Below are 18,635 nucleotides of genomic sequence, written 5' to 3'. Positions count from 1 at the left end.
AAAAAAAAAAAAGTATATTGAAGTTAAAGTTGAAAATGATTGAAAGTTGAAGTAGTATTTGAACGTGCATTTCATTTGAGAAAACAATTAAAGTTTTGTAAAATTTTAATCAGTTTTTCAGACTTGACAAAATTATATCTTAAAAAATAAGCAATAAATCAGTCCAATATGTAATCAAACAATATTTTGAAAGAATTTGAAAAAAAAAAAAAAGAGATAAAAATTCTCTATGTTCAAAGTCCAAACGGCTTCAAAATTTTCCCTTTTTTCAAAATTTTTGGTCCTTTTCAATTCCGTACAGTTGAGGTTTCATTATCTGAAAGATGGGTCCATTGGTATCCCATTATCTAAAAGATGTGAAAATTTTAACTTTTATTCCGTCTTTTTAGTGTGAGGTAGTTCTAAAAATGCTCTGACCATAATTTTTTTTTTATTTAAGGAACCAAATATACATTTTATGTAAATGATGGAATAAAGTGTAATGATCTCTTTTTTTGTTTTTGTTTTTTACTTTCCACTTTTCGATGTGGTTAACAGAATCCTCGAGCTACCAAAAGTGTAAGATTTTATTTTTGTTAAATTTACTGCTATCATTATTTTTCTTTTTTTCACTTTATTCACAAATCACAAGTACTTTCAATTGTACATAGTAATAATAGTAGTATGATATTCCAATATAATGTCAGTGTGCAACATTAACCTTTTACAGAACTAAGGGGCAAATTCTTTCCAAATTATTACTTGCAAGCAGTCAGCTTAATAGATCTTTAAGCTAGGTCATATTTACAAATTTAATAAAGTGACACTATTAATAGTAACTTTAAGTGTGGCATAAGAGTACTAGAAAATTGAAGAAATTAGTAAGCTTTTGTATGTGTTAGGAAGAAATAAAAATGAAAGTCGAAAGAATTAGAGGAAGTATTAGAAGAACCTAAGATAGTAATATTGACATTTTTTTCTTTTTCCGTTCAACTTGATTAACTTGATTATTACATTAACATCATCAATCCTTTTGACTACAAAGAGAGAAATGAGTGTCTAAGTGGACATCCATTATATATATATATATATATATATATATATATATATATATATATATATATATATTCTTATAAACTGACGTTTATGTTGTTATTCGTCATAGAAACTCAAAAGGATAATAAAAATATAAAATATAAATGGACCATAATTAAAAGGAAACCATCATTAACATTTTTACTTGTTTTGAGGAGAGTTCAACTACTAGCAAAAAAAAGTCTAACTATTATTGATGATTTCTTAGGATTGCAAAAAAGACATAACAAGTGGCTAATATGCCGCCATGACAAAGAAAAAATTATTAAAGCCAAGAAAATCCTAAAGATGAGATAAAGTTAATATATTAGTTAAATGATGACTGAATAGAATCAATGAAAACGATAATTGAAATGCATGTGGATGTTTAGGTAAGTGTAACTTAATCAAATGAATATAATAAACAGCTTTGACCTGTGAACATTTGCTTGGGAAAAGTGAACTGTCTATCTAATTAAACTAAAGTTTGTTTCTTTGTTTTTTCCATCATGGACTTGGATATTTGTCTCAATTCTTAAGTATCAAACTGACAGGCTCTTAGTTCATGACATCATTTTGTTTATATTCGTTTTTGTAAATAAAATTATAATGGTTTAATTATTGTGCATTGAAAGTGTTACTAATAGTTTTACCAATCAATTGCTCAATTATCAGTAATTGAGATGGAAAAACGAAAAGAGAAAAGATTATAAAGAAGGACAAATGGAAAAAATAATAAAAGAGCAAGAAAGAAATTAAATGAAAAATGTGGGGTTTTATTTTTTTATTTTCTTATTCTAAAGAGAGCTAAGAAGTGGATGATCCATTTTGATACATCTATGGCATATTGTCAAATAAATCAACATTGGATATTGATCCCAAATATGTTAAAGAATGCTACCTATTTTTTCATACCACTAAAAATAATTTAGATATATATGGTTCCACTTTAAATTTAATAAATTTGGAGAGCACTTTTACGGCGAAGTCATCCTCGTTCAATTGATATCCCTTACTGAAAACTTACATTTTGTGGATAGATAAAAAAAATACTATTCATATATACTATGTTTACTCCGTTATATTTTAATTCATCTTAGTGAAAGTCTTAACTCTACCAGTGCTTGCAGTTATCACTTGGCTTTTAATTTTTTCTATGCATTCTATTTCGTCCCGTTCTATCCAAGACTAAATAATGATCAAGAAATCACTATTTTTAGAAATGATTCTTCACCAATATTAAGCTAACAATTATTGTTTGGTTTAGTATGGTATATTTGAATTAATAATCAAACTGCAACCAACTAACTTCAAGTTGCTAACTAACGTAATTTCATATTTCAGAAATCTTGTCACCAAACGGCTTGCAAAATTTAATTTGTAAAAATTGAGACATTTTTTACAGTTGTATAATTTAAGAGAAATTGCATTATCACCGCACTGTTAGCATAGAACTGTTTTAGGGTCTAGGAGTAGTAAAGCGGGCAAATAGTCACTTTTTTAATTTACACCACTAATAAAAAATAATCATCATCTCAAAATCAATCAACATTTAATCACTTTGTCTTACGATTCTTCTTTGGTGTGAACAAGATATGCGGAGAAAACAATACATATGGTACACGTGACTAATGACACTATAAGAAATTGGGTAATTCCGATCACGCCCCGAATCATGGCCTGGGCGATACATGGCACTCGGTGCCTTACTGCATGTGACCGAGCGAACATGGCATGCCTTGGCAGGAATCATCATGAAGCATAACATGAGCGGAATATAACGTGAATGCGTGATGGCCTTTATAAAATGTAGTAAGTCATAATACTTAATAAAAATACTTGTTTAAACATGAGTGCGGAAATAACATGAATGAGCCAAAATGGCTATACGACTCCGAGTGTCGACATAACATAAGCCGACTTGTCTAGTCTATGAAACCTCTATCATGAGTCCGGACCGAAAACATACTTACCGGAATAAGATTTGCCCCAAAGATACCTTAGATGTATAACTAATCATAAAACAAAAGTTGACTAAACCCCGAATAAGATGGGGCTCACCAATGCCGATACGAATGCTATCCCTCGAGCGGATGTGTCGTCCGTATATCACGCACCGCACGCGAATACGTGTGCCCCCCGTGCTTTGATAGAAAGGGGACGTCAAGATTTCGAATGTAAGTATGTAAAGCAATCGAATAAAATAACATGGGACATGAAATAATAATGATAGGAACTGAAACCTGGTCATGAACATGAATACATATATATAACATGGTAAAAATATCATAAGTAAGGAGAGCAATAACTTATAACCGATCTATGGTCTTGTGCTTGCGTCCGGCCAGCAGAACACTTAGTCCTTACCAGGGAACATGAGATTTAATAAAATATGAAAGGATTCAGTCATTATGAGAGATCGTCCGGGACATGGGTGGAGCGATCCTCATCCTACGTTGGCTACGTAGTTTCAGGCTATCTGAAGCCTTCCTCGGTAATTAAAGTAACTCTCAAAATCATGAACATGTAAAATAAGTGGCATTTGCTGCCCATGGTTTTCATGAATATAACTTACTTGTACATGGATATTATAAATTATAGCTTGCTTGCATGAACTTATAAAACATGTATAGTATTTTCTTGAAAATAGCATAATATATCATAAACTAGCATGCATGAACCCATGAAATGAGATATATGGATTTTTTTCATAGATTACGGACAGATTCTTAATAATCATAAAGAAATATTAAGAACTCAATGATGGAATTATAACAATTCATACATAATATAATCATGGACATGGACTTAGGGTTATCATGAGCATGGTATAGAAACCCTAGTTTTCGTAAAGAATCATAATTTATGGATTATGAGTCGTGGGGAAGAACAATGATGTTCCCACATGTAGACAGTAACTCTACATACCTTAGTGGCTCCAAAACTTAAATTAAAGACTTGAGCTTTGAAGAAGATTTTCAAAATCTTGAATTCTTGAACCTTGAGATGGGTTTTTTTGAAAACCCTAGTTTAGGAATGATGATTTCTTATTTAGATTATTAGAGTATATGTTAGAATTGAGTTGGAATAATTAGAGTAGGCTTACCTTGGTGTTCTTGATGATGGAGGAGGGTAGGAGGTCGTTAGGGCTTCAAGGAATGAAAAATAATGATTTGAACTGATATGGACAAATATATCTTTTTGAAAATTGAATTTTACGTCCAAAGCAAAATAATGGCCGTATTTTGAAAGACGGGCCGTATTTTGAAATACGGTCCGTATTCCGTATACTTGCTAACGCGTCTCTTCGATAGAAATGGCTATAACTCTTTGCATGTATGTCCGTTTGACCCCACAATATACCGTTGGAAAGGTATTTCAAAGCTCTACAACTTTTATCAAAGAAATTTTCCCAAATTCCAAATACGTTTTGAAATTCGGGCCGTATTTTAAAATACGATTCGTTTTTAACAATGTAGCCTCCAAATGTCAAATTTCGAATCTTCAGAAATCTTTGGTACCGCTTACGACTTGAAATACGGGCCGTATACCGAAATAAATCCACCGTTCACGGGCGTAAACCACCATCTTACAACTGAAGAGGAAATTTCCAATTCCCGCATTCTTTATCGGATTTTCTAAGTCTGGGATCATGGTCAAAGCTTAGGTTAAAGGTACGGGCTGTTACAATTCCGGTTGATTTTTTTTCGCCAAATAATTTTTGAACCCCCTCATATTACTTGTTTCTTGTAGCACTTTAAGGATAAATAATTGCCTATCGAATTTGTGACTCTACAATTGAAAACTCAACTCAAGAAAGAATCAGTTAGTGGTTCTACGTCTAAGAACTCAAGTAAATAGTCTTGGAGTTTTTTGTGCTATAACTGTGAACTTAAGGAAAGAGTCCTAAGTTTGTGGTTCTACAACTAATAACTCAAAAACTTTATATGCTGGTTCTACGATTGAGAACTCAAAATTTTTATTTTATTGCACTTGTAATTTTTTTTTTTTTCGTATTTTAGCTAAAAATATCTTAGTCTAATTTTTCAATTACCTTTCAAACGAGGCTAAACTTGAAGGAAATGCCGTCTCAAAAACTGGCCATCCGACGCCACTTTCACTATTTTGTAAACAAGGCTTTGTTTCAAGTCTAAACAATACTTTAAATTGATTTGGATTTGGGTCATGAAAAAAGACGGGCTTACGTTGCTTGCTATCTGCATTTCATTTGGCCCGGATAGATCAAGATTAGGACATTTGATTGTATTTTAATGTCTTGCCTTGCTTTAACAATTTGATATCTTTCCAAGTTTCCATAAATCAAGAAAAAGATGTTATTGCTATAAACTAACAGATAAATTTACCATTTTTACTCGATGTTTTCAGTAAGAAAATTTATTTTGTAATTTAATGGGTTTATAATGGATTAAAACTCCTTAGAAAACATTTTCCTTTCCGTTATGCTAAATTTGATTTAATCAATAGCGTGTGCGCGCGCGCGCACACACACATATATATATATATACTAGCAATATATGCCCATAAAATGTATTTTATGTACCATCATTTTGGTTATAATTAGAAAATGGAGTTTAAAAATTAAAAACATATGATGGAATTAAGTCTTTGAGATGGAAAGAGTTAGAACTTTTTGTTTCTCGATGTGAAAAAGAAAATTAGTAAGAATATGAGGGAAAATTAATATTTTGATTCTAGAGTTTTGGTATATAACTTTTGGTACAATTTTGCATTGCTATTGTTCGTCCTCTCTTCACGTTTAAAGTATTGACAAAGAAGGAAAATGGGGGTAAAAGTCACTCCCTCCGTTCACTTTTACTTGTCCATGTTAACGTATCGAGAGAAAGAAATTTTTGTTGTTATTATTAATTTTACCCTTCACAATAATTGCTTATTTTCAAATCATTTTCCAAGGCTACTGAGACTTACACCAATAAATTTGAATATTATGGTAAAATATATACTCCCTCCGTCCCATATTACTTGCCACTTTTCCTTTTGCACCCCACTTAAGAAATCATAAATAAAAGATATATTTTACTATCTTACCCCTATCTTTCTCCAATAAATACATTCTAATCAAATTGACTATTTTCAAGAACATTTATTACTAAGGGTAAGATGGAAAATATTTAATTAATTTTATCTTGATTTTGTAAATGAATAAGTAATTTGGACATATATTTTTAGTAATGTGGCCAAGTAATTTGGGACGGAGAGGGTAAGATGGGAAAGATGTAATTAGTTTTATTTTAGTTTTGTAAATGAACAAGTAATTTGGATATATATTTTTAGTAATGTGGCCAAGTAATATGAGACGGAGGGAGTACTTCATTTATTAATTCTTAAAGAATGTAAAAAGTCAAAAGTGAATAAGTAAAAGTGCACAGAGGAAATAAATATGTGTCGGAGAATTAAAATTGAAGTGCATACATGTATATATGAGAAGAGAATAAATATTCAGCACTATGACATATGTCCACGTGAGATAAAATAGTAGTTGATTAAAGTGTATAATTTATATAGCTTTTTTAAGACAAACATTCATTATTGTATTAGTCCCTCTTGGACACTTATATATATAATGGAAATATAAAATATTTGTGAGTCTCTATTACCGAAGAGCAATTGCCTAGTTGCCCCACAAGTTACTTTATTAGTGGTGGACAAAGTTACCAATATGTGTGACGGTGGAAGGTATCAGATACTGATCAGTAACATTAGTTGAGATGAGGGTAAGCTGAACCAAATACTATTAAAAAAATTAGTGATTTGAAATGCAAAACTCCCAATGTTAGGTGGTTAAACTCTATTTAGAGTTTACTTTCTATTTATTGACAGCAATTTTCTTACACAAATAGTTGTGAAAACTTAAATACAAGTACTAACTATCTACATTCACTGTATAAATGTGAATTTGGGAAGATGATATATAATCTAGGGTATGGATTTGGCCATTACACCAAACATGTAACAGCTATCGATCAAATCAACTTTAATATTGCATCTGTCACAATTTATGTAATACAGTTAGAATTTTGAGAGTCAAATTTCTTTATTTGATCGTGAATTTAGATATAAAATCTTTAAATCTTTTAAAAAATAATTTATATATTTAGTTATTACATAAAAAATGCTATATCTCACAATAATTAACAATTTAAAATATTTAAAGTACATACGAATACTAATATTTGTTGAATTAATTGTTAACAAAAATATTGGTACTTAGGAAATATCCAGGTGTCTAGTTAAACCACCTTGAAATTATCGACGGGAAAAATATAAAATATTATAATATGACCCTCACTTCTCTGTGTTGTTTCAATTTAGTCTTCTCTACAATCGCAACTCTGAAGTTCAAACAATGGCAGCTCTTTCAAATTCATTGGTTTTATCCAAACCCACTAACCCTTCTCTATTTTTCTCCTCTGGTAAAATGCTTTACCACTTTTTATCTCTTTTTTTTTTTTTGATGTTTTTATTGTTTTCATTTCTTGATCTGGTTGTATTGGGTTCTTTTTTCTGTACTCTTTTACTGATTTGCATTTTTATATGAGGTTTTACGAGGTCTCTTGTGTACCCAAATTGATTGTTTTACGGTTGTGTTTTATTTTCGATATTTGTTGTTTTTCATTTCTCTCTGATTTGTGTCTGTTGAGCTACGTACTATACCCAAATCGAAGAACTGTTAGATGGATGTGTTTATTTTCTATATTTTGTTGTTTATTCTTTGTTGATCTGGTTGTCTTATTTAGTTTTGGTGCATTTGCTTACTGATTGTTTTGCTATGGATGCTGTTACTGTGTGTTTTCTAGCTCACAATTGTACCCAAATTGACGGACTGTTATGTGGGGGTGTTAATGTTGGATTTAGTTGCTCTTCTTCTGCATGGATTTAGAGCTTGAACGAGATTTCTTGAAATATATATCTTCCTCGTCTTGACAAATTTAGTCCCCGAGGAAAAATTAGTGATAAAGCAAGGTCAAGCTGATGCAATATTGAATATATCGACAACCTCTTATACTTGTCAGTGAATTTCATTTAGACACTCGAACTATGGCATGTTCGAATTGAGCACTTGAATACATGACGGAGTGATCTTATTAAACACTTTTGGCTCATATTTAGGAAAATTTTATGTGTGTCTTCTCAAGCGCCCGTCACGTAAATAAGTTAATCACATATAATATGCCTCCTCCTTTAATTACACACATTGATATAATTGGAACATGCCAAAGGTGTTACGGCTTATTGAGGCTAATGCTTATAGTTAAAGGAGGTGAGACATTTTACGTGGTTAACGCTTGGGAATACGCGCAAAAACTTTTCCAATAGTTGAGTCAGAAGTGTCTAGTAGGAACACATTATCATGTGTTCAGGCGCTCAATTGAAACAATTTGTAGTTTGAATGTCTAAATGAAATTTACTGGCAAGTTTAAGGGGTTGTCAATGTATTCAACCTTTTAAGTAAGTTGGTATGCGACATGTGTTGCACTGCATCACTACTCCTTTGAGACAAGGCTGCGAACTTTAAATTTTGATTTTAAAAAAAAAAGGATGTGAACTTTAAATGTATTATTTCTGGCCCAGCGCAAAGGAAAACAGTTAAAAGGATCATGAGGTACCTAAAGTGTAACAACCCTCTGTGTGTATGTATATACTATACTCACGACACAAGGGCGCGCCTTCTGACTAAACATTTCGAGCTCCCTATTGTACCCAGGTTGACGGACTCTTATACAGGGGGTGTTAATTATGGATAGTTTGTTGCCCTTCTTCTGCACGGGTTTAGGGCTTGAACGAGATTTCCTAAAATATGCATCTTCATTGTCTTGGAAAATATTAGTTGGTAAAGGGATGGTCAAGCTGAGGCAATATTTTAAGTGAATTGGTGCAGAGTTCCAGTGCATCACTGCCCCAAGGGTGTGGACTTAGTGTAAATATATTCTTTCAAAAATAGTTTCATATAGTGTGTGTATACATAGTTTTATGTATAGATAAGATGAAAGGGTGCACCCATTGACAAAACCTTGATCCAACTACCCATTGTTGCTGAGATCATGAGCGCTAACATCTGAATAATGAGCCTTTTGGTTACAACTGCCACATCCATCTGTCCTTTTATAAGTTCGATAGGAAGAAGCCTGACTTCTAATATTTTTCTAAGTTCACATATTCATGCATGTATTAAGAAAGTTAGTGACAGTTTTCTGCAATTGGGTTATGTTCTGCTTGGCAATGACATAATTTCTCCTTTTTTATTGGCGTCACACATTTCTTGGGTCAATTTTGTATATCTTCTACCTGATTGTTCAAGTGATATTAAAGTTATTATTAGTTAATTTGGTGTACTTGTTCAATTTATCTTTTCTTTGTGATAATTGATGTTCTTTAACAAACAACCTCCCGTTTACAGTTATTATTACTGTTAAAGGTTAAATAAGCTTTTCATTTGAATGTGAATAGCATGGAAATTATGCTTTATACACACATATATACGAATGATATGCACAATTCCATTACGTGGAGCTTTTGTACTTTTGTGGGAAGCATGATGCTAATATTTCTCATAATTATGCCCCCAGGGCTTTGGTCTAGTGGTAAGAGTGCAACACATGATGTGTTGGTTAGGCACACTTCACGGTTTCAAACCGTGTTGCAGATAAAAGCTTGGTACTTAAGGGACAAGGGTAGAGGGGCTGGCCTGTATCCCCCGAGTTTCGAACCGTGCGCCATTGGCCTCGGGGATTTCTCGGTTTTAAAAAAATCATATATTTCTAACATTTATGATTGGGCCTATAAATAACATTAGCAGATCGTTTGTTGCATTGATGGTCCCCCGTCTTTCAGAACCCTAGAGTTGACGAATTACAGTTCGTAGATTTCATAGGACTTTTGAAATTAATACCACTCTGTAGCTCTCTTTTTGGAGGTGGCCAGCATATCCCTTAATGCTGAGGAATACAATGTTACCAGTTTCCAAAAAAAAAAAAAAAGAGGTGTTGCGGTGTAAAACCTCTGACTTTCTTACTATGCTAGGTTCTTGCTTGAAGTCATTGGACCAAAATGTTAGTGCCACCAAGTTGTCCTTCGGTCCAAGTCACGGAGGAAAATCATATTCTTCTAAAAGATCATTAACCATTCACTCGTCATACAGGTATTACCTTCTCGTATTCAATATGCAGCTTGTGCATGAACTCTCTGCTTTGAGTTGCTTTCAGCAAAACAAAACAGCAGAACCAAAATTGTCATATATAGGGGCAGGAACAACTTGGCTCTTGCCCCTGAGAAGCCACAAAGAAACTGTAGTTTTGTTTCTTCATATATTGGTGGTCCCCATAAACCTAATGGAGACTGGAGAGAACATTATAGCGGTTATTTCTCCTTCTGAATTGACAGTGATGGTGGACGGCCAAGCGGCAGCGGTGCTGGCATCTTTGTTGGTGGCTTTGTTTTGGGAGGAATAATTGTTGGCACACTTGGCTGTGTGTTTGCACCTCAGGTAAATATGGGATTGCATTGTTTGCTGCCTTTATTGCGCTAAACATACCGTTGAAAGTCACATCTTGATCTTATTGGTCATTCTATATATTTTCTTCTCTTTCTAAGTGTTTCACTTTAAAGGAGGAGCTAGCTGATTGCCATATAATTCTTCTTTACAGATCAGCAAGGCATTAGCTGGAGCTGATAAGAAGGACCTGATGAGAAAATTGCCCAAGTTTATATATGACGAAGACAAAGCATTAGAGGTAAGCTGGTGTCGTGACGTCTTTCATTAAATAGCAGTAAAGGGGTATCGGATATAAGGAAGATGGATATCTTTGTGTCAACCATCTCTTCTGATTGAATGTAGTTCCCTTATGATTTTAGTCTCACTAGTTGATGTGATTCTGTTTTTTTGATTTGATGTAGTATGAACTTGTGCCACAAATTACTTTTTTGAGATTCGAATTCTGAAGAATACAGTTAAACAGCAAGATTATGAAAAAAGCTGTTAGATCATCTCTACACAAGTGTAATAGCAGTGTCCCACATATTCACTTCATGGTCTATACTTGCACAGAGGATATACCAACCGCTCGGGGTAATAGTCTTTTTTTCCACTTCACCTGACTCATGCATACTGTTCTGTCTGCAGAAACAGCGCAAGAAGCTTGCTGAAAAGATTGACCAGCTGAATTCGGCGATTGATGACATTTCCACTCAGTTGAAGTCAGATGACACGCCAAATGGAGCTGCTGTGAACTCGGATGATGTTGAAGCTATTGTATAAGAAACATTTCTATCTTCTTAATGTCAAGTCAGCTGAGGGCATTGAATATATCCTGGGAATATTCTTAGTTCAGTTTTGATGTTTTTGGTAATTGCTACAATATAATATCCAAAGTGAGGAACACCATGTGATTTTATATGCTGCTTCTGTTTTCTGATGAAAGTGGTGCAGCTTGAAGCTCTAGTATACATGCTTATAATCCTTATTCTCGTTGCTCGTATTTATTTTTTCATCTGTTTATAACTGGTTGATTCAAGCTTGGTACATTTATTAGGGTTAGCACGAAAAATGTGTTGTTTCATGGTATGGCATGTGAATCTTTAAATATTGGAGTACACTAAAGTAGAAGCAAGACAAACCAGGATTGGGGATACAAATTTGAGTTAAAAAAAGGCACAGCAAAATTCAGGTTCTTTGTTCAGGCTTTTGTTATGGAATCAGGACCACTGGCATTTTGCATTGAACTATGACCAGTCATTGTTGCAGATCTGAAATACTAATCGTATATCAACATTGCCCATTAGCAGAAATATTTTCACTTCTTTGGTTTAAGAAAACAATTAAGACGCATTAGGGCAGTTGCAGATCTAAAATGAACTCCAAATTGTCACCTTTTTCTAATGAATAGACACTGACATTTTTTTCCTGGATAGTTGTTCCGGCAAATATTAGCCAGAAGAATTTATCCCTATTTAAAAGGACTGAAAAAGAATGCAATAATTATAACTAGCACCGTCCTCCTTTAGTTTCATTTCACGTGTTTGCATTACTTGTCTTCTTGCATTAATTTCCCCACATTAAACTCTATTTCTACAAGTATTTTTGCTGGTTAGATTACACCAATAGTGTAAAAATTCCTTAAGATCGTAAGTGTATATGAATTCAAATCCTTTTCACAAAAGATACCAAATTACGGCCAGGTCAGCATAAATATTCTCGAGGGCATGCATGGAATAAAAAGAAATGTGCCAAACAATCTGTGGTTGAGATTATGAAAATGGAAGATTACATGGGGACAGGGAACATGACCTTATCTTATATCAATCTCCATAGACCATCTACACCACTCATTCTATTACCTTCAATGTCAACCATGACTTTATTTTAATTGTCTCGATTAAAGAAAAAATATTAATAATATGGTGGGAACAAACCATATTTCAAACCATATATAACAAAAGGAAGTAGTTCCTCAAGATCATTTAGTTGCAGCCATGGCTTCTCATGCGGCTTTGGCTTCTTCAAGAATTCCTACAAGCACAAGGCTTCCTTCCAAGAACTCCCACTCATTCCCCACACAATGTTTATCCAAGGTTTCTTTTCTTTCCTTTTTAGTGTATGTTGATAGTACTAATCCGCTATGTTGCTCGGACTTTCCAAAAACGCTACTACACCCGTGTCGGATCCTCCAAAAATATAAGTACTACTTTTAAGGGATCCGACACGCACTCGTTGACATTATTGAAGAGTTCGAGGCTTCAAGCAACATAGCTAATATGTTAAAAAATTATGGTCTTTCTGAATTCTCATGCTTTGTCTGTGCAGAAGTTTGAAGTAGCTGAATTTTCTGGTCTTAGATCAAGTGGATGTGTGACATTTTCCCACAGAGAGTCTTCTTTCTTTGATGTTGTCTCCGCTCAACTCATTCCAAAGGTAACTCTTTGATCTCCCTACTTTCAGCCTTTCTTATAAAGAATACTCTTACTCTTTGATCTCCCTACTTTCAGCCTTTCTTATAAAGAATACTAAGAGTAAGACAAGCTACAGCTTATCTATCGGAGGATTTATGCTATCGATCAATGTATTTAACATGTTGTAGCAGGTTACTAATAATAGTGATGTGGACGATTAGTTGTAGTTATCTCTTAAGTGATCTTAATTATAGTGTAATATTGTCAGTTTATGGAAATTAAACTCTTTGTAGGACGTTAGGAGTATTCTGGATATCTTATGGAACTGATCTATTTTTCATGGTATGATATACTAGACCACAGGATCAGCCCCTATTAAGGGAGAAACTGTTGCTAAATTGAAGGTTGCTATCAACGGTTTTGGACGAATTGGTAGGAATTTCCTCCGATGCTGGCATGGCCGCAAAGATTCACCACTCGATGTTGTGGTTGTCAATGACAGTGGTGGTGTCAAGAATGTGAGTTAAAAAAATTCTACGTTTCGTTCTTGAAATGTAATTACAGCTAAACTTGATTAGTAAAAGTTGCTAATTTTGCTGCAATATGGATGCTGCAGGCATCTCACTTGCTAAAGTATGATTCAATGCTGGGAACATTCAAAGCTGATGTTAAAATAGTGGATAATGAAACCATTAGTGTTGATGGAAAGAACATCAAGGTTGTTTCTAGTAGGGATCCCCTCAAGCTTCCTTGGGCTGAACTTGGCATCGACATTGTTATTGAGGTAAACTTCTCCTCAGTTTGCTGAATACATAATTAAGAAAATAAAAGTGTGTTCTCTCATAACAGTTTAAGTTCTTAGATGAGTTGGTTATGCACTTCAACACAATTCTCGTCATAAAACTAGATCGCTTACAAGTTCACTTTTATGGTAAAATCCTTAAACTCATATTTTCATCTCTAACTTAAGAAACAAAAAAGAAAAAGAAGGAACAAAGACAACTCTTATTTGTTAGTGGTGTGATAACTGATATCAATGTTCATTGAAGAAGTAATTTTATTCTGTTTAGCTTCAAATACTGGTACTAATGGCTAGCTTTAGAAATTTAGGCACATTTAAAGCAAAACCATGATTAAGTGATTTGCTTGATAAGATTGAAACAACATGTTTTGAGGTAGTCAAGTTGCGGTCTTTTGTTGAAATATACTCTGATCATTGAGGTTATTCAAGCATTTACAACTTGATGACTTCTGAGAAATGGTTCCGAGCTGATTATATTGTTTGAATCATAGGGAACCGGTGTGTTCGTTGATGGTCCTGGTGCTGGGAAGCACATCCAAGCTGGTGCCAAGAAAGTTATTATCACTGCACCAGCCAAAGGCGCTGATATCCCTACCTATGTTGTCGGGGTGAACGAACAAGACTACTCACACGAGGTTGCCAACATCATAAGGTTAGTGTTTTCCGTCAATTATGTATATTCATCGGTTGAAAAGTTGGTCATCCGCAAGTATATAATCTTTGCACAGTTCATATTTTTCCAAACTTAAAAGTTAATTTCTTTGCAATTGCAGCAATGCCTCTTGCACCACTAACTGCTTGGCTCCATTTGTAAAGGTCATGGATGAAGAACTTGGTAAGCAGCAAATTCTATTGCAATAGCACTACGTGGACTATTGTTGAAATCATTGACACAAATTTGATTGTTCTGTTTACTATTCACATTACAGGTATTGTAAAGGGTACAATGACAACAACTCACTCTTACACCGGAGATCAGGTAATCATACACATATAGTCGGAGTCAGACCTCTCTATAATAGCATCGTCTGTCCCAATATTTTTTGACTGCTATAGTGAATGTTGTTATAGAAAACGCATAACATAACATAACATGAAATATCAGCTTCATAGAAAACATGGTTGTTATAGTGAAATGTTGTTATAGAGGATGGTTGTTATAGAGACTCTGGCTGTATATGGTGGCTTCATGTCAATAGAAAATGAGCTTGCTTTCTATGGATGGTAAACATTTGTAACTCCGCGCTAAAAGGATTGATTATGTTGTTATGCAGAGGCTTCTTGATGCTTCACATCGTGACTTAAGGAGAGCGAGAGCAGCAGCATTGAACATTGTCCCAACTAGCACTGGTGCAGCCAAGGCTGTGTCTTTAGTGCTACCTCAGCTTAAGGGAAAGCTCAACGGCATAGCTCTCCGGGTCCCAACACCTAATGTCTCAGTTGTTGACCTTGTTGTCAACGTCGCGAAAAAAGGAATTACAGCTGAGGATGTGAATGCAGCTTTTAGAAAGGCTGCTGATGGTCCATTGAAAGGCATATTAGCTGTGTGTGATGAACCTCTTGTTTCCGTTGACTTCCGATGCTCTGACGTTTCATCCACCATCGACTCATCCTTGACCATGGTTATGGGAGACGATATGGTCAAGGTCGTGGCTTGGTACGACAACGAGTGGGGATACAGGTAAAGTTCAGTAATAATATGTGAAATATATAACAAAAATCTTGTAAAACTTTTATGGTGATCATATTTTTTTGTGATTTTTGCAGCCAAAGAGTGGTGGACTTGGCTCATCTAGTAGCAAACCAATGGCCAGGTCTTGCAGTACCAGGAAGTGGAGATCCATTGGATGAGTTCTGTGACAAAAATCCTTCTGATGAGGAGTGCAAAGTTTATGAATAGACGTTTTTGTTATGTTTAATTCCTCTTTTGGGATAGATGATTTAGAAGAACAATAGTTTTGTTATCTACATATTTAATGTGTAAAACTGAGTGGGAAGTCCCATTAGTTTAAGCCAATAATGTCACAGTATTATGAATTCTTTCTATATCCATTTAATGGAGACTGAATAAATGGTATGCAATTTAACCAGGCATATTTTTTAATGTGATTTTAGTTTTTTAATGTGATTTTAGTTTCTCTGCTTCTTCGAAATGAATAACTCTACAGTTTATTTCTTTATATTGGATTTGTAAAAGCTCGTTATTTTCAGGACGTCTTAAGAAAATTAAATCTAAAATACAGTTGTTTGTTGTAGTGGTTGCAATTCGTAAATCTCATATGATCAAAGAAAATGTAAAGTCGATGACAAGTTCATTGACATTGTGTGAAACGAAAGAGACATTGCCAATTCACTTTGTTATACGGAATTTTACTTATTAAAGACGCGAATATAAAATTACCCTTTCTTTTTAAAAAAAAAAAATGGAAAAACAAATTACAAGCAATACTTTGAATAAACTCGATTGAAACTACGAAATGATTGTCGATCTATTCTATATGGCTATTAAGGTGAATTGGTACTTATAGAGTTTTTCTTTAACCAAATTATTGGCAGTGGGGGTGAATTCTAGCAAACTTAAATTATTGGGAAAGTTAAGTGCAATTCACCAAACGTAAATTATTGGGGCAGTTAAGTGCAATACATTAAAAAAGTGTAAAAGAGATGCAATCAATTCCAACATTGAGTCATTCTATCAAATTTGACTATTCCACAATTCACATGAAATTAATTTCTATCACAATCAAATTACTTATACGTTTATAACATGTGAATTTCTTCGTAACCTTTAATTATTAACACAATGCAAATGGTAACTAACTAATTACTATTACATGCTAAAATCAATTAATCTATATTATATTAAAAGTACGAAGGGCCTTAGAAATGTTGATCAAACTTTTTGCTCTTTATTAAAAAACTCTACAATAGATAAAATGGTCATTTACCATTTTCCTCATATTATTATTTGATATACTACATTAAATAAACACTTATAATATATAAATAAACACTTATAATATATTTTCGGCAAAAGAAAAAATAAGTCACATTCGGATTCCTTTACCAAAATTGTCGTAGATCACTGCAAAGGAAAGAGATCATGTAGGATTCTGCAATTAATATAACTTTAGCTTTTAGAATTCCTTTACCAATTCAGTTTCTTACTTTAATTTTCTAGAATTGTAACACCAAAATTATTTAGAATTCCAATTCAATTAAGACTTCTCTGTAAACTTACTATTTTAATTCGGCAATGCTTTGTTATATCGTTAAAATTCTAACCATAAATATTAGACTATCCAAGTTAGTCAGAACTCTTTTTTACCTGATAAGTGTATGAATAATACTTCTAATATGGTAATACCAAATAAATATGGATTTTCTCTATTGCCGTTCTTCTTTACACCCTTTTCTTCTCTTTAGACTAATATTCAACTTCAGTAGAGTTTAATAACCTTTTTCACGAGATATATGCTTTTAGTTTTTTTCCCCCATATAGCTTTTTATTTCGCTTGTTGGAATCGTATTTTAAAGTAAATCAAATCCATTAATAATGAATGATGCAATTAATAATGGATGATGCACTGATTATTACTTCGTAGAAGAGAATTAGTCAAATTCGTTAATAATTAATGATGTATTACTTTTACTCTGTAGTAAAGTTGCAATTTTATTTTTAAATGGATTTCTGGATCAAATTGTTTGCAATCATATATTGATTTAATATTATTCTGGGGTTATTGCTGATTCTTTTAGTTTGAAGTAGAATTTTTTTTTCATGTTTGTTGTTTACTTGCAGAACAACCCTTTATTAGAGATGGATTATTCCGTTTAATGGAGTTTCGCAAGCACTTTGCATTGGAGCACTAAGGTAATATAATGGCATAATCACATCTTGGGTGCCAAATAAACTTACATCACAAATTTTGATTAGCTTCTTTGATTTACTGTGCTTATTTTTATCTTGGTGCTCTTCTAACTCATGCTTTCATGCAACTCAGTTTATAATATTTCAATATTTTGATTTCTAGCTTCAAAAAACAGATATATATTGACAGATTCAAGATTTAAAATTTAATATGTTCACTCTAAAAAGTCTTTAGTATAAAATTATGAATCTTGATTTAATAATTATTGATGTTTTTGGTGATTTTACATATTTATTTAATTTCATGTCGAAAATACTAAGTTCAGTTGAAAATCCAGCCCAAAATCTACATCCGCCTCTACATATATGCTACTTGAAGTTCAATTGTTACGTTGATTATGATTAAGACGATTGTAGGGAGGACACCCTTGATCTTCAAAAACCAACAGTTAATTATCCAGGTAAGTTTATACTTTTTTGTATTTAGTAATATTTGTACGTTCTATTTGATATCTTCTTTCTTTCTCCTTAATCATTGGCATTGCCATACAAAAAATTGAGCTTAAAATGATTTACAAAAGTATTGTTTGAATAGCGCAAAATTACCTAATATTTGGGAACTCATACAAAGAATATAAATCACCTAAACTTTTTTAAGTGAAAATATTTGCTTATTTGAACTATTAGATAAAAGCAATCATTTTATATATTTTTAATACTTAAGACTTCAAAATCAACAAACATATTGATTATTATATTCTTCCTTATTTGAATTACGTAAGAAGTTCTAATATTTAGAAATTTAAAATCAATCAAGATTTTATCACAAAATATTTTATTTGAACTATTCACACGCATATTTAATTAAAATTATATTAGAATTTCGTCAAAGTTTTATGTACTTTCATTCTTATTAGTCAGGGATCCTATTTTGTTAGGAAGTAGGGTTTTGGGCAGTGGATTACTTCGGTCTATGTGTTATCT

At 33.1% G+C, this 18,635-nt stretch overlaps 2 protein-coding genes across 2 annotated transcripts; both read left to right on the top strand.

Moving 5' to 3' along the window:
• Nucleotides 1-7,340: 7,340 nt before the first annotated feature.
• On the top strand, nt 7,341-11,567 carry LOC132033022 (uncharacterized). Its single transcript, XM_059422869.1, has 5 exons — nt 7,341-7,505; nt 10,114-10,231; nt 10,474-10,576; nt 10,737-10,823; nt 11,213-11,567. Exons 1-5 carry the CDS (start codon nt 7,439-7,441, stop codon nt 11,345-11,347), a joined length of 510 nt encoding a protein of 169 aa, XP_059278852.1. The 5' UTR covers nt 7,341-7,438; the 3' UTR covers nt 11,348-11,567.
• A 935-nt stretch (nt 11,568-12,502) lies between these two features.
• On the top strand, nt 12,503-15,889 carry LOC132033021 (glyceraldehyde-3-phosphate dehydrogenase B, chloroplastic). Its single transcript, XM_059422868.1, has 9 exons — nt 12,503-12,660; nt 12,893-13,000; nt 13,335-13,496; nt 13,595-13,762; nt 14,272-14,432; nt 14,554-14,615; nt 14,710-14,759; nt 15,055-15,461; nt 15,548-15,889. The coding sequence occupies exons 1-9, from the start codon at nt 12,562-12,564 to the stop codon at nt 15,678-15,680; spliced, it is 1,350 nt and encodes a 449-aa protein (XP_059278851.1). The 5' UTR covers nt 12,503-12,561; the 3' UTR covers nt 15,681-15,889.
• Nucleotides 15,890-18,635: the final 2,746 nt, after the last annotated feature.

Source organism: Lycium ferocissimum, chromosome 10 (assembly GCF_029784015.1).
Source record: "Lycium ferocissimum isolate CSIRO_LF1 chromosome 10, AGI_CSIRO_Lferr_CH_V1, whole genome shotgun sequence".
NCBI classification, from domain to species: Eukaryota; Viridiplantae; Streptophyta; class Magnoliopsida; order Solanales; family Solanaceae; genus Lycium; species Lycium ferocissimum.
Note: the sequence above shows the minus strand (reverse complement) of the source record. Positions and strands in the feature narration are given on the sequence as shown.

What these genes read in the sequence shown, in the direction of transcription:
- LOC132033022 (XM_059422869.1), top strand. Translation starts at nt 7,439, where the DNA reads ATGGCAGCTCTTTCAAATTCATTGGTTTTATCCAAACCCACTAACCCT. An exon ending in ACCATTCACTCGTCATACAG is followed by an intron (nt 10,232 to 10,473) that starts GTATTACCTTCT and finishes CTGAATTGACAG; the next exon opens with TGATGGTGGACGGCCAAGCG. An exon ending in ACGAAGACAAAGCATTAGAG is followed by an intron (nt 10,824 to 11,212) that starts GTAAGCTGGTGT and finishes TTCTGTCTGCAG; the next exon opens with AAACAGCGCAAGAAGCTTGC.
- LOC132033021 (XM_059422868.1), top strand. Translation starts at nt 12,562, where the DNA reads ATGGCTTCTCATGCGGCTTTGGCTTCTTCAAGAATTCCTACAAGCACA. An exon ending in CCGCTCAACTCATTCCAAAG is followed by an intron (nt 13,001 to 13,334) that starts GTAACTCTTTGA and finishes ATGATATACTAG; the next exon opens with ACCACAGGATCAGCCCCTAT. An exon ending in GCATCGACATTGTTATTGAG is followed by an intron (nt 13,763 to 14,271) that starts GTAAACTTCTCC and finishes TTTGAATCATAG; the next exon opens with GGAACCGGTGTGTTCGTTGA.